This window comes from Gavialis gangeticus, unplaced genomic scaffold (assembly GCF_001723915.1).
Source record: "Gavialis gangeticus isolate Ggan-Ray unplaced genomic scaffold, GavGan_comp1, whole genome shotgun sequence".
Lineage (NCBI taxonomy): Eukaryota > Metazoa > Chordata > Crocodylia > Gavialidae > Gavialis > Gavialis gangeticus.
Genome location: NW_017729029.1, coordinates 1,948,062 through 1,960,909, shown reverse-complemented (window position 1 = coordinate 1,960,909; position 12,848 = coordinate 1,948,062). Strand labels below are relative to the sequence as shown.

Below are 12,848 nucleotides of genomic sequence, written 5' to 3'. Positions count from 1 at the left end.
GCGGGCGGGCGGGCGCGGGCGGGCGGAGCCCCGGCCACCGCCTTCCCCGCCTCTTCCCCATCGCAAGTTCTGAGCCACTGTGATGTCATAGAGGCACAGAATGCAGGGCGCGTGACGTCACCTAGCCCAGGCGGGGCTGCGTCTGGTGGCCTGGAGCAGCAGCACCCTAGCTTCTGCTTGCGCACCCCCCCCACCCCCCGTTTTGAGCCAGCTCTCCAGGGCATTTCAGCCCAGCCTGGCAAGCACTGGCGCCCACCCACCCTGCAGGGATGCACCACAGCAGGGCGTCCAAAATATAGCCCCTGCCCCAGGTCCAGGCTCAGACACACAGTGCCCACTCCAGCCAGCCCTGCCACATGAGGCCCATGCGAAACCAGTGCAGGACATGCAACGCAGCATGGGTCCCAGACCGGCTGGGGCAGGTACAGCCTGCAGTGGCCCTGTATGGGCACCAAGGGGGCAGAGTCCTGGAGCAGCTACAGCAAGTACCGTGGACGCTAGATCCAGCTTAAGCTGGCCAAGCACCATTCATCCTGGCCCCGCACCACTCATACAGCCCCCAGGGCAGGCAAGTCTGACATCCACGCACCACTGTATGGCAAAGTCCCCATAGATCTCATTTACTTACACAGGTATCTCCTGCTTCCTCTGAGGTTTCCTCATTGCCATTCCAGCAAAGTGCTGAGAGAAGAAACTGCATTTCTTTGCATTTGTTTAAATCAGTTCTTAACGAAGAACAAGGATCTGGTGTAGGAACTGGGATCTGCACTTTTGTCAACTTCAGGAAACAGAAAAACTTCCAGTACTGAAGTTAAAATCCCAGAAAGTGGGAGCTAAAGCAAGGGGGTGGGAACCACTTTTCACTGTAGGAGGATTACTGGATTTTGGACCTGAAGATGTTTTTATGACAGGAAAAGAATAGGGAGAGAAAATACTCTCTGTACACACAGCAATTAGGCAAGTCAGAAGCTGGAGGTGCTTTGTGTTTCTGACAGACTTTCTGTTGGAAAAGCTGAAGTGACTAAGTTTGGGGGGGGGGGTTGGTTTGGTTTGGTTTTGTTTTTAATAAAGTAGAAAGGATTCTTACTTTATATTTTTGGTTTCATTTACTGGAGGTATTTACTGTGGAATCAGGGACATGTATATTCACAAACCAAACCTTTAGACCAACTAGACATGGGTGAGAGGATATAGGAAAGATTGTTGTATTAAGATTTGCTATTTTGAGATCTCATGTGGTGCAAAAAAGGGAAATGGGGCAAACAGAAGACTTTCAAAATTGTTGTAAGGAAAGATCTTTACTTAACTTGCTCAACTCCATTCTCAATCACAAAAGTACTTACTATTTACTAACCAAGAATGCTTAAACTAAATTTATAACAGCCTCTACAGCCATGTCCAGATAAGAATGGCGCTCACCAGGACACACCTGCGGTGCCACATACTGCACATTCAGTTGTTCTCCACACTGCAAGGGAGCAGCGCAGGGGGGGTGGTTGACCCCTGAATATACAGGGGTCAAAAAAAACCCACAGAAAAAATTTGGAGCAGCGCATGTGGCGGGAGCATGCCATCCAAGACTGGAGCCTGGATGGCCGGAGCTACACAACACTGCCAGCCAGGCTCCGCATGGCAGGATTGCCACTGCTGCAGCCCCAGGAGGACCCCAGTGCTGGCCCCAGCCTCCCCTGCCCTACCTGGGGTAACTTGTTGTGTGCCAGAGCATGCATGGCAAAGGCATTCCCCAGGCACAGCTAGTATCAGTACAAGATGCACTGCTGCTATATGTCCTCAGAGAACCAAACGTCCACGCGCACCTGGGCGTGGCTTAAATAGCCTGTCACCTACTCCCCATGAATGCATATGGGATCTGTACTCTGAACTCTTCTCAGGATCATAAGACTGCAGCCCCTGTATAATGACAGCTGCCGTGGAGGGAGGCTGTTCACGCTTATGAACAGAGAAAAATAGAAACAGGTATTTTCAACAGCAGCCCTGGAAAAGTGCTTTTTAAAACAACATGTAAAGCACAAGTTGGTATAAAAAAAGCCATCCCTGGGAGACGGACATCAAATATCACAATCTGCAGTGTAAGTCACGAACCGGACCAGTAGCTTAATACAGTCTCCAGCACCAACCCATCACGGAGGAGAAGAAACAGTCATAGATAAACATGCTTCAAAGTTCAAGAACGACCACAGAGCCTCACTGAGGAGCAGCAAGAGAGATTTCCAGTGATGGAGTCCTACCAATGCACTCAAATCAAGACAGCAGCTAAAGAGAGGGAGAACACAAGCTAGCTGTTTGGCTTCTAACTGCCATGGCAGGGCAATATGTAATGTACAGCTCCTATCTATTCATACTAAGAAAGTGTTGATTTGTCTCTCTAAGGCAGGGGTCAGCAACCCCCGGCACACATGGCAAGCATGGCATGCGAGACCATTTTGTTTGGCACTCAACTGCCAGCCTGGGCTCTAGGCAGCTGCTGCCAGCCACGGAGCCTGGGCTGCTCCCAGCAGGCAGGTGGGAGGCTGCAAGGCCTGCTGCAAGCAGCCCAGGCACCATGGCTGGCAGCAGCTACCCCAGAGCCTGGGCCGGCTGCAGTCAGGAGGCTGCAAACAGCTGCTGCCTCCCCAGCCCCGGTCCCAGCCCAGGGCAGGCAGCAGGTGCTAGCGATGCTCCCCACCATGCTGCCCTCCCCCACCACCTCTGCAGAGCAGCTTGTGGAACCTGGTGTGGCAGGACACAAGAGGCACATGAACCCTGCCTGTTGCTCTGGCCACATTTCTCCTGCGCATGGGGGCAGCAGTTATGGGCACAATCTTGTGCTGCTGCCCACACTGCCCCCGTGCACACAGGGGAAGTGTGACCAGGGCAGTGTGGAGCATGCAGCGGCAGGCAGCTTCCCTGTGCAGCCCTTCTGTGTGCTGCTGCTCTGGGTCGCACGCGCTGCGCTCTGGAGGGCCCAGGGGAGGGCAGCAGGGCCAGGAGTGCAGCATGTGAGACCCAGAGTGGCAGCATACTGAAGTTTAGTTATTGTCACCAGGGTTACAATTTTTTGAAAATCTGGTATTTACCATAAAAAAAGCAACATTTATTATTATTAGTTATACTAATATGCTGTGCATCCTGCCATGTACCCCCTGCCCTCATTTTGTTTTTCTGGCATGCCAGTACTCCAGCACCTTCCAAGGTAGACATTGTGGTTTTTTCAGCACTCTGGCCAAAAAACGTTGCCTACCCCTGCCCTAAGGTATTATGACAGTAGTTTTCCTGCTGCTTGACCCTGGCCTCTATTATCGGTGTCCCAGTGATAGTAGGGACTGCCTGCGAGCATAAGTCTGGAAAAGAAAAAGGACTGTATTAGGAAGCAGAGGCTTCCCTCCATAGAAATAATGCGGGAAGTCCTCCAAACTCCTGCCCCAGGCAGCAAGAAACATGCAAAGATCCCCACCCCTCTTCTAGAAAGCTCCCAGAGCACTGTGGGGAGCAAACAGTTTTGCTGTTTCAAGTCCAGTGAAGCACAAAAGAAAGGTTTGGAACTTGCTTTTTAAAGACGTCACACACAGGAAACATGATGGCTGATCAACTTGAGCGCAAGATAGTGACCACACAAAGAGAAGGAGGAAGGAGAATTAACATCTGCTTTCATCAGATGTCAAATCAAACAGTAACATCAGAACCAAAAATAATTACAACCCATTCATTTTTTTCTTTCAAGCTAAAAGGCAGATGAATTTCTGTAAAGCTATACAGACAGGATAGCAAGAAGATGCAAAGGGAATGGAGGTGAATTCATTGTAGGAGGATTCAGGAAAGAAGCAGGGCTGAAGGAATTAAGAGAGGTGGCTTGTCATATGGGATGCATGTGAGGCAGTTCCAAGTGTACCACTCATAGCTGAGCATGAGGTGCCTATCCTAATCTACTCTTCACCTTGCAGAGCATGGTGTTGCTACTGTCTCTCAGTAACCCAGTCCCATCACAAAACTACCTGGACTGGTTTTCTCAGACATTTCCTGTTCCCTAACAAAAACACACCATTCCCTGATAATTAGCATTGTTGAGAACCAGGGTAATTGCCACTGGTAAACCACCACACTAATGTACCTATACTGCTTCTGGTACCCAAGCAAGCTCTGAACTGCATTATGCCATAAAAAACGAGCTTAAGACACAGTTCTATGAATCTTGTGTTCAGATCCAGAGACAAACAACTTTGTGTAGCCCCCTGGTGATCTACTCCATGCTGCAGCATGGAACTAATCAAGACTGGCACGTGCAGAGCTGGCTGGGAACATGCTGATCTGGAGCATCATGAGATTAAACTCAATGCTTTTCCAGCTTAACTAAATATTTACCAAAAAGTCTGGATTTCACAGGCACCTTTAACCAAGGAACACCAGGGTAATTTTCCTCCTCTCCAAAAAGTCAATAGCTATAGACATGACTTGTTTGCTGGGGCAGAAATCTCTCTGGACCTTTCACTTACACACATGGCTCTTTAACCTTCATTAACAAGCTCTTGATATTCATATTCTTAATCTCTCCTGTGAAAGAGTGAGTAGAGACCACCCAGCATTACCTCTCTAGTCTCATTCACAAAGCACCTTTTGTTGGCAGGAGCCTTCCTGTGCTTTCCACCAGCCGGGAATCAGAGCTAAATCTATCCCTCAAGCAAATGAAAAATAAGAGGCAAGGTCATTGCCCTTCAGTTATGAAAACCACATTGGGGATCCCCATGTGCATCCCATGAGCTAGTTGTAGCAATGCATTTCCTGTTTCACACTGAAGCAGGCTTCAGGCATCAGTGAGGGATAGGTTCCTTCCTCCCCTCCCTTTTTCTGTTGCTGTCCATTGATAATTATTTTAAAAGATTTCTCCTGACCTTTTCTGTTTTAAGACAGGAGACGTGAATGTGGCTTAAGAATGCCCCAGGGCTCCCTTTACTTCCAGGACTGCTAAAAATTGACCTCACATAAGGATGTCAGAAGGCCAGGAGGGTGTGTGGAAGCTGGCATTATCCTTGGAATTCTCTTGCTGCAGAAAATGATTACAACCCAGACTGCCACCAATGCCAGCCGCTAGTCTACCCCAGCAAACTTCAGATCCAATATTCTCCATCACCACAGTCCAGCACCTGGGAAATTAAGGTAGGTGCTTGTAGACAGGAGGCTGATGCGAGTTCTTTAGTCAGGCAATGCTGGGGCACCCAAATTGAAAACTCTGGTCTCCTTTAAGAAAAATCAGTTTCATTACTTTGTAGTTCCCAACCAATCACAGTCACAAAGGAGGGAAGCGAAAAGTAAGAGAGACAGTTGCAGATCAGGGAACAGCTAGTTGTTTAAGAGCAGTTTCCAGCAAGAGAGAGGCCACTTCTCCATTACTACAATTAAAAAAATCAGGATTTCCCCTCAGACAAAGTGGTGGAGATTTCATCCAATTAAAGCAAACAGCCAAGATTATCTATCTTAAGGTGGGTACCAGGCCCAAGAACTCAGCAGGTGGGAGTAGATGAGTGCAACCTAACACATGAGTGTGGGGCAAGGAGGCTCATGGGTTTTCTAGCACCTCAAAGGGGTTGGTGCTTGGGATGGCAAGTCACCTTTCTAAAAGAACCTTCAAATGTGATTGCCTCATCCATTACCCTAATGGAATTGGAGGCAGCACTCAGTATGGTCTGCAGATGAGGACAGAAGATGCTGTCTCCACTTACCTACATCTTTGTTCTCTGTAAGTGATATGGAGCACTGTAAGAGAAAAAAACAACCCAATCAGAACAGAAATCAGTATACAATCTCATTAATTCAATTCCCCTAGTCAAGAACTCCTAAAATTTCTGCATCTGTCCTACAAGACCAACTGAAAACCCCTGCTTAATAGCAGAATTGTTTGTCACTCTAATCTGTGTGATACAGAAGTAAGTGGATCTGGGGGAAGCAAGCTTGGGAAAAGGTCCTAAAGGAGATGCTATAGGGTTTCCTTATCTAGCCCACAATATTTTAATGCAGCCAGGAGATGTCAACATGCAAAGGAGAAGAACAGTTGCCAGAAGGCAACATTCTGCAAAAAGTAGAACAACTTCTGCAGGCTAAAACAACAATAAACTGAAAATCAGAAGAGCAGGAGGAGATCCAAGGCCCCAAGCCCAGCAGCCACCTCCCCCCCCTCCCCCCCCCACAGTTATGAACAATAGGGATGTTCAACACTTGCAAAGTTATAGGAGGGGCACTGGGGAGGAATTGCTGACCCTCCTCTCAAGTCAACAACACCAACAGAAGGGAGCGAAGAAGAGGTTTTTGTACAATGATGGGCAATTGCTCAAGCATTGGTGGGTTTGTCAGGGCCAAGCATAGCTCCAAATTTGTAAGAACTGCAGGGTGCACTTGTCATCTTAAAGGGAAAGGAATGACATTAAAGTGACAGTGAGATTTGCCTGCTAAGTTTTCATCAGTGTGCTTCTATCACTTTATAGAAACCCACTGGAAAAGCAGCTGGACCAAGTGAGAGATGAAACTGAGGGCAGGCGAGGGAACGTACAACAAAGGGGAATGGCTGGAGGGGCTGATTTGGAAAGCTGACCCTTGTTGCCCTTGTGGCTTTTTCCAGCCATTAGTTAGTCACTTCTAAGCGAGCTAAACAGACAAACACTGTCAGATCAAGAGCATGGGAGTGAAGTGAAACAGGAAAATATGGTTTATGGATCTTAACTAAGGAGGATCCCATTTGCTTTGAGTCTTTCTGGCCACTGGGTGCCACCTGTGAGTCATCCTTTCTATGCTCCCATTCTCCCCAGAGCTCCTGAAGGCAGTTTCTTTCCTGCACACTACAATGTGACTTCCCTATTCTTCCTCTGGGGGCTTCTGATGCCCAATGGCCTGAGAAGGCACTGCAGTCATGGGGCCTGTGCTGAAAGACATTCCTGTACAATCCATACCATTTTTCTGTCATGTCCTGGATCCTCAAGTGGTTCCCCTGTCCTGGTCCCTCATGCATGTCAGCTGTTTCAGTAGTGCCCATAACACCCCATGCCATGGTAGCTGTTCTAACTCTGCAGTGGATGTTGGACTGTTCCAAATCCCAGTGCCCCGCTGCAAGAAGTTCTGGTCCAGTACAAACTACAGCACACACATCAGGATAGCAGGCAAACAGTGGTGGTGAACTAGAAACCAACCCACAGATTTAGCATTCAGGAATGGGAGGGGGGAGGTAGATGTGTAAAACGCCATTCACCTCTGGATACCTGGGGAGAACCTGTCCCCCAAAGCACGGCTTGCAGAACATGCAGGAACCTTTGCACCTTGAAATCCCATGTCAAGCTCCAATCCAATGTGAGGGCTTACAGTCATCACACTGCATAACGTGCAACTCATCTTTAAGAAGATGAGTTGTCTTTAAGAAGAGGCTGGATGCCCACCTAGCTGGACTCGTTTGAGTCCCATTTCTCTTTTTGGGGTTTTTGTTGTTCTCCCGCCCTGGCGGGGGGTCGGGCTAGAAGATCTACTAGGTCCCTTCCGACCCTTAATCTATGAATCTATGAATCTATGAATCTCATAAGGCACATTCAGGGAAAATGCTTGCTGATCAGTGCCGTAAGCCTGCCATGCTAGAATGAAACAGTTCCTGGGAGCCATGTTCTCCATGCACACCTTCCTTCTTCCTAACTATTGCTTTAAGGTGGCCATGAACCTGGCTCATTACAAGCCTGGCAGGCTGCCTTAAATCAAGTCTAACCTAGAGATCAACCAGGCTTTAAGCAGGGGCTATGTAACGTCCTGAACTCAGCTAGGCACATACTATGATGGAGGTTTCTCCCCAGCCACGTCTCCTGCTGTCCATGCAGCAGTAAAAGTGGGAGCTGGTGTGGAGATGTCCACGTTTTAATTGCATTAGCAGGCTCAGGATGGAGCACATAACGCCAGCTCCAGACAGAGAGCGCCAAGGAGAAAAGAAAATAATAGAGAAGGGAAGTTAAAAACAGCCCGGCCTCCCTGCTCGGCTTGACTATTGGACAGGCTTTGCCTACATTCCATTCTTTCGGCTTTGTTATAAACGCAGCAGCCCTTCGATGAGTGGGCTGCAGTGTAAGCGAGGGCTGAGCACTGCTTTCCCACATCCCAGGGAGCTGGGCTGAGGCCTCTGGCACTCGCACAAAGAGTACAGGGACTTTCACTACTGAAGACTGCGCGGGAATAAATAAAACATAGCCAAATCTCATCAGAACAAAAGAGGTGGCACAAGATTGTGTGGCACTGCCCCTGGTGCCATAGAAACAGGGAAGGGGAACCCCTGGGCACTGCCTGGGGGTATCAGAGGGGAACGAGTATGCTCAAAGACCACCCACTCCACTGCCTTGGAAGGTGAAATCTGGGACGTACCCAAGCCCCAAACCTCCTCCAGCCCCTTAAATGCCTCTGGATAGACTCAGAGACACCCCCTATTCCAACCCAGTCTGAGGCCCAGACCAAATCGCTCCAGATGTGCTCTCAGGGCCCCAGGGATAATGTCAGGAATGTTGCATTGTAGTGAATCTGACTTTCCCACAAGCCGGCAGGGACCCTTTTTCCTGTCTGGGGCTTGGGGACAGCACACAGGAAGAGGTACTTAACCATTTCATTTCTGCTCAAGTTTCTCACATGCCTCCCCATGGTTGTAGATGGGAAAAAGAGAAAAGCTGGGCTGAAAATGGCTAACTAGTCACTGTAAGTGCTACCACCCCAACAGATCCATGTTTGGCAAGCATCAGCCGAACTTTGTACATACTCTGCAACCCTATAATTGCTTAGACCTCCTTTGGTGCACAGCCAGCTCTGGTAAGGTACTGGTACAGGTACACATAGCTGGTTTAACAGCATACAGCCATGGAAAGAGAAAAAAAAAGTCCCTTGCCTGATAAGCCCTACCCTGTTTCAACTTCTGGAGGACCCTTCCCCACTTTCCATTGCACCCTGTTTTTTCCTCCTGTCTCCTTCCCCTACAATCCTCCCACAGGCTCAGACTGTCTCTCAACGTCAAGAAGTTAAACCACGTTCTTGGAACCCAGAGTGTTTGGTCCATTTTGAGGGATTTCTAGAAATTCTTCTGTCACTTGTTATGTGAAACACAAACACAGGGAGTACAAGACAAAACCAGGACACCGCAGTCCCTATTCCAGCCCCTCAGTCTGCTGTTGGAAAAACAGAGAGAGGTGGTGTCCTCTGTCCCTTCTACTTCCTGGAAGTACAGCAGTTCCCAGGACTGTGTTGCCCATTTCTACCCTCAGCTCTGGTACAGCACAAGAGCTGCCCTGGAATGAGCTCCTTCCCCTGTGGCCATCTCCTGGGCAAGCACGGGCTATGGAGGTTTAGGAAATTCTCAGCATTTGTAGATTCAAGCTTGCAACAAATTGAGTCTGATTATTGTTGCAGAGCAGGGAAAGGATTAACCTGGGTATGGGAGAAAGAAGGCAGCATGGGGGGCTGTAAGTCCCCTTCTAAAAACATAGAGAGCAGGGAAGAAACAGTACAAACGAGATTTTTCTGCAGGCTGCCCTGTGCAACCTCACACTTGGGCAATGTTATGATTAGAGAATGCCAGATATTGGGAAAACAAGTGCAAGGGGCATGAAAAGGCCATAAATGTGGGGTTAAGTCACTTGCCATTTCAAACAGGGAGCCCTTCCTAAAGTGAGAAGATTCAGGCAACCCTGGCCCTCTCCCCAGACCCAGCACAAGCCTTAAGCACTAGATTACCAAGAAAGCATGAACTCCAAAAGCATTGCCTTCAATCAAAGGGATTCACTTAACACTAGGGCTAGGGACAGAAGTTACACATAAACCAGTTTAAGTGATCAGAAACTGGCTTAAACCTGTAACAGAACAGAAACTCAGTGCACATGAACCAGTTTCAAAATGGCTGAAACTGGTTTAAGATGTAGTTGAATGTAGCAGCAGACTTAGCTGATTTGGGTCAAACCGGTTTAGGAAACTTCTGTCCCACAGTGCTTCCTGGTTCAAGTTAAATCACAGTCCCCCAGCATCCCAGCATGTTTTGCAGTCCTGGGCTGTGCTGTGCTGTCTACTCCTAAGAACAGGGCTGGCCTTGCCCCTCTGCTCCCTAGCTGGAGCAATAAGGGCTGGCTGAGGGGGCAAGACCAGCTGGGGATGAAGCCCAGTCTACAGGAGAGGGACTGCCCCCCCAGGCAAACCCCGGCTAGAGTCTGGGGCAAGGGAGGGGAGTTAAAACACCCCCTCCCCTGCTCAAACTTACTGCTGGCTGCAACAGTGGACTATAAATAGCAGAGGCACCTGGAAGCAAGAACAGGAAGTGATGAGCATACCTATAGAATCCTGCTGTTGTGATTTTTGGACTGCAAATCCCAGTTTAGACTAACCTGCAAAGACTGGATCAATTCAGCTTCAGGCTTTTTGACTGTCCGTACTCAGCCTAGATGAAGACAAGTCAATCTAAAGTGCAACCTAAGTGTTGGGGTGCTGGTGGTTGTGTCCTACACAAATTCCCTCTCTCAGGTGTTCCACCTCCTACTATTCACCCTGCAGTTCCAGAGGCAGGGATTACTCTACATATGCTTAATTTAAACTAAGACTAACTCCTATGGCACCTTGTCCAGAAAAGAATATAAAAGAACTTGCCAGAGCAAATTCCCCCTCCACCCATGAGCAAAGCCTCTGAAGTTTGAATAGAACCCAATGGTTTTATCTGAAGAACTTCCTCAAGTCTCACTTTCACCAAAGCTTCACTCTTTATGGGTCCCCTTGAGAAGCCAGCCCATGTTCTTTTTCCTGCTTTGATGCCCAGGGAGACATGTATACCTGGCTGCTCTGAATATAACCCAAAGCCTGTGAAATCCTGGAGGCTAGTGGTCAGCTCTGATCCTGATCCATTGTGTGGTCATAAGAAAAATCACTTCACTGGTTTGTACCTTTGTTATTCTATGGGGTACAATGAAGATTAATGAGCCCTTGCAAAGTACTTTGGAAACAGAAATAATTGGACACTTGCTAAGCATCATTAATGAACTTTACAAATACTATTTTTAAACATTTATGAAATCTGCATTGCCATTTGGTGGTGATAGTAGCACATTCACTTTTTTCACCACTGTCCATCAACCATTCTAGCCCCATATTAGGTACTGGTCAGAAAGGATTTTAGCATACTCCCTATCAGTCTGAAATCCCCAAAACCTTCATATCCCACGTCCCCACAATCACACATACACATCCGACATTCTATTGTACGTGATGAAATAGTGTACTATGTATCTAAAATCAAACCAGCATATTTAGAAAGACAGAGTGGTATATTATCAAAACCATAGATGAAGGATTAAGCCCAAACCAAAACTAGCTGATGCTGTACAAACGGTTGGCCCAAGAAATTAAAAATGAAGGGCCTCTGGCTTCTGTCCTTCTATTATCATTCTACATGCAGTTTTACAGATTTATGGCACTATAACTAACACCATAATTTGGCTATAACTGTTGTGACATAGTTGGCATAAGCCCACAAACATTTCAATGCCACCCACCTCTGTTCTTTACTGTGCACCCAATGTACTGTTGGGGGGGGGCGGGCAGGGCAGAGAAGAAAAACAAAATGATAGTAAATTGCATTGTGTAAACCATAGAGGCGAATTCAGACATACATGAGGTCTGCGAAGGGGCAAGGCTGAACACAGAGCAGAACCTGTACACTGTGTCTTTACCAGTTCCAGGCCCACAGCCTGGGCTTAACTATAGCAAAGGGCTCTCAAGCATTTATACCCATTTATGTGAACATGTATATGCCTGTGTCTGCCCATGAAGAATATGTTTAGCTGGGATCATCCTACCAAGGCTGTGAGTGACTGCAGCCAATGTGAGAGAGGGGAGAGATTTTTTAAATAGCTAATATCCAAAATAAGAGGAAGGGTGAAGGGGAGATTTCCTCCAAAAATAAGTCAAGGTATTTTCTGTTTCATTTTTTTAATTAAAAAAAGAAAGCAGAGACTAATCTGTGGAGAATGGAGACAGCAGAGATGGGATCATTCCAAGTAACAGTCACCAGATCAGGAAGGGGCCCAGAGGGGGCTGAACCCCAAACACAGCACCATGCCACGTCCTACACGGCCCAGACCCACCAATAGCAAAGACTCAAGGGCAGTCTCATTTACATGTTGGCAGCACGTGTATATGGCTTCTCAGTTACTGAATTTTAAACACTGAACCAGCCTGCATCTGTATGCATGTATAAACCCAAGTCCCTCCCTATAGCCACAAAGTGTGTACCTGTTAGGCATGACCTCACACATGCAAGAGAGTGTGTAGTGGATGCCTGCACCTACACATACGATTTTCAACAGTGCTCAATCTCCAGCCCCTCTTACATTTTTCTCGGTAGCTGCTGAGCATTGGACAGTTTGAAAATCTGGCTAACAGCATATGCACTAATAATGTGTAAAACATCCTCCTAGAGCACCCATGCATGCGTCTGTGTGTACTCTATTTGCATTTAACCCAAATGCATTTGTGTGCACATGGACACAGATGCATTGGAAATGCGTGGCTCAAATGAATGCCAACACCAATACCCACACTCTCATACTCCCAGCAACACCCCTTCCCGTCCTGTCCCATCCCATCATCCCCTGTTCCTGGAAATTAACTAGGACTCAGAAAGCCTGCACAAGATTCAAATGGACAGTTTCTTACCTTTGATTGTCTGCAGAAACAAGAGAAGAAAAAATCCCATAATGGCATGATGGGAAGGGTGAAACGTGTGGCCTAATGCCCTCCACACTGGTAGCTATCACAGGGAGCCCCTCCCCCTGGGCCCGGGGGGGGGGGGGGGGCCCCCCCCCGGGTGTCTC

General features: G+C 47.9%; 1 protein-coding gene across 2 annotated transcripts in view; it reads right to left on the bottom strand.

The window, feature by feature from the left end:
- Positions 1 to 12,848, bottom strand: part of STARD8 (StAR related lipid transfer domain containing 8) — a 116,002-nt gene that overhangs the window by 72,286 nt on the left and 30,868 nt on the right. Inside the window, exons 1-2 of one of the 2 annotated variants that reach the window (XM_019521099.1) lie at positions 12,691 to 12,788; positions 5,715 to 5,748 (exon numbers count right to left, since the gene is read on the bottom strand). In XM_019521099.1, the coding sequence (XP_019376644.1) occupies positions 5,715 to 5,748; positions 12,691 to 12,738 (82 nt within the window). In that variant the 5' untranslated portion in view covers positions 12,739 to 12,788. Of the gene's footprint in view, positions 1 to 5,714; positions 5,749 to 12,690; positions 12,789 to 12,848 lie in introns of those variants that run through there. The other variant, XM_019521098.1, reaches the window with a different exon arrangement.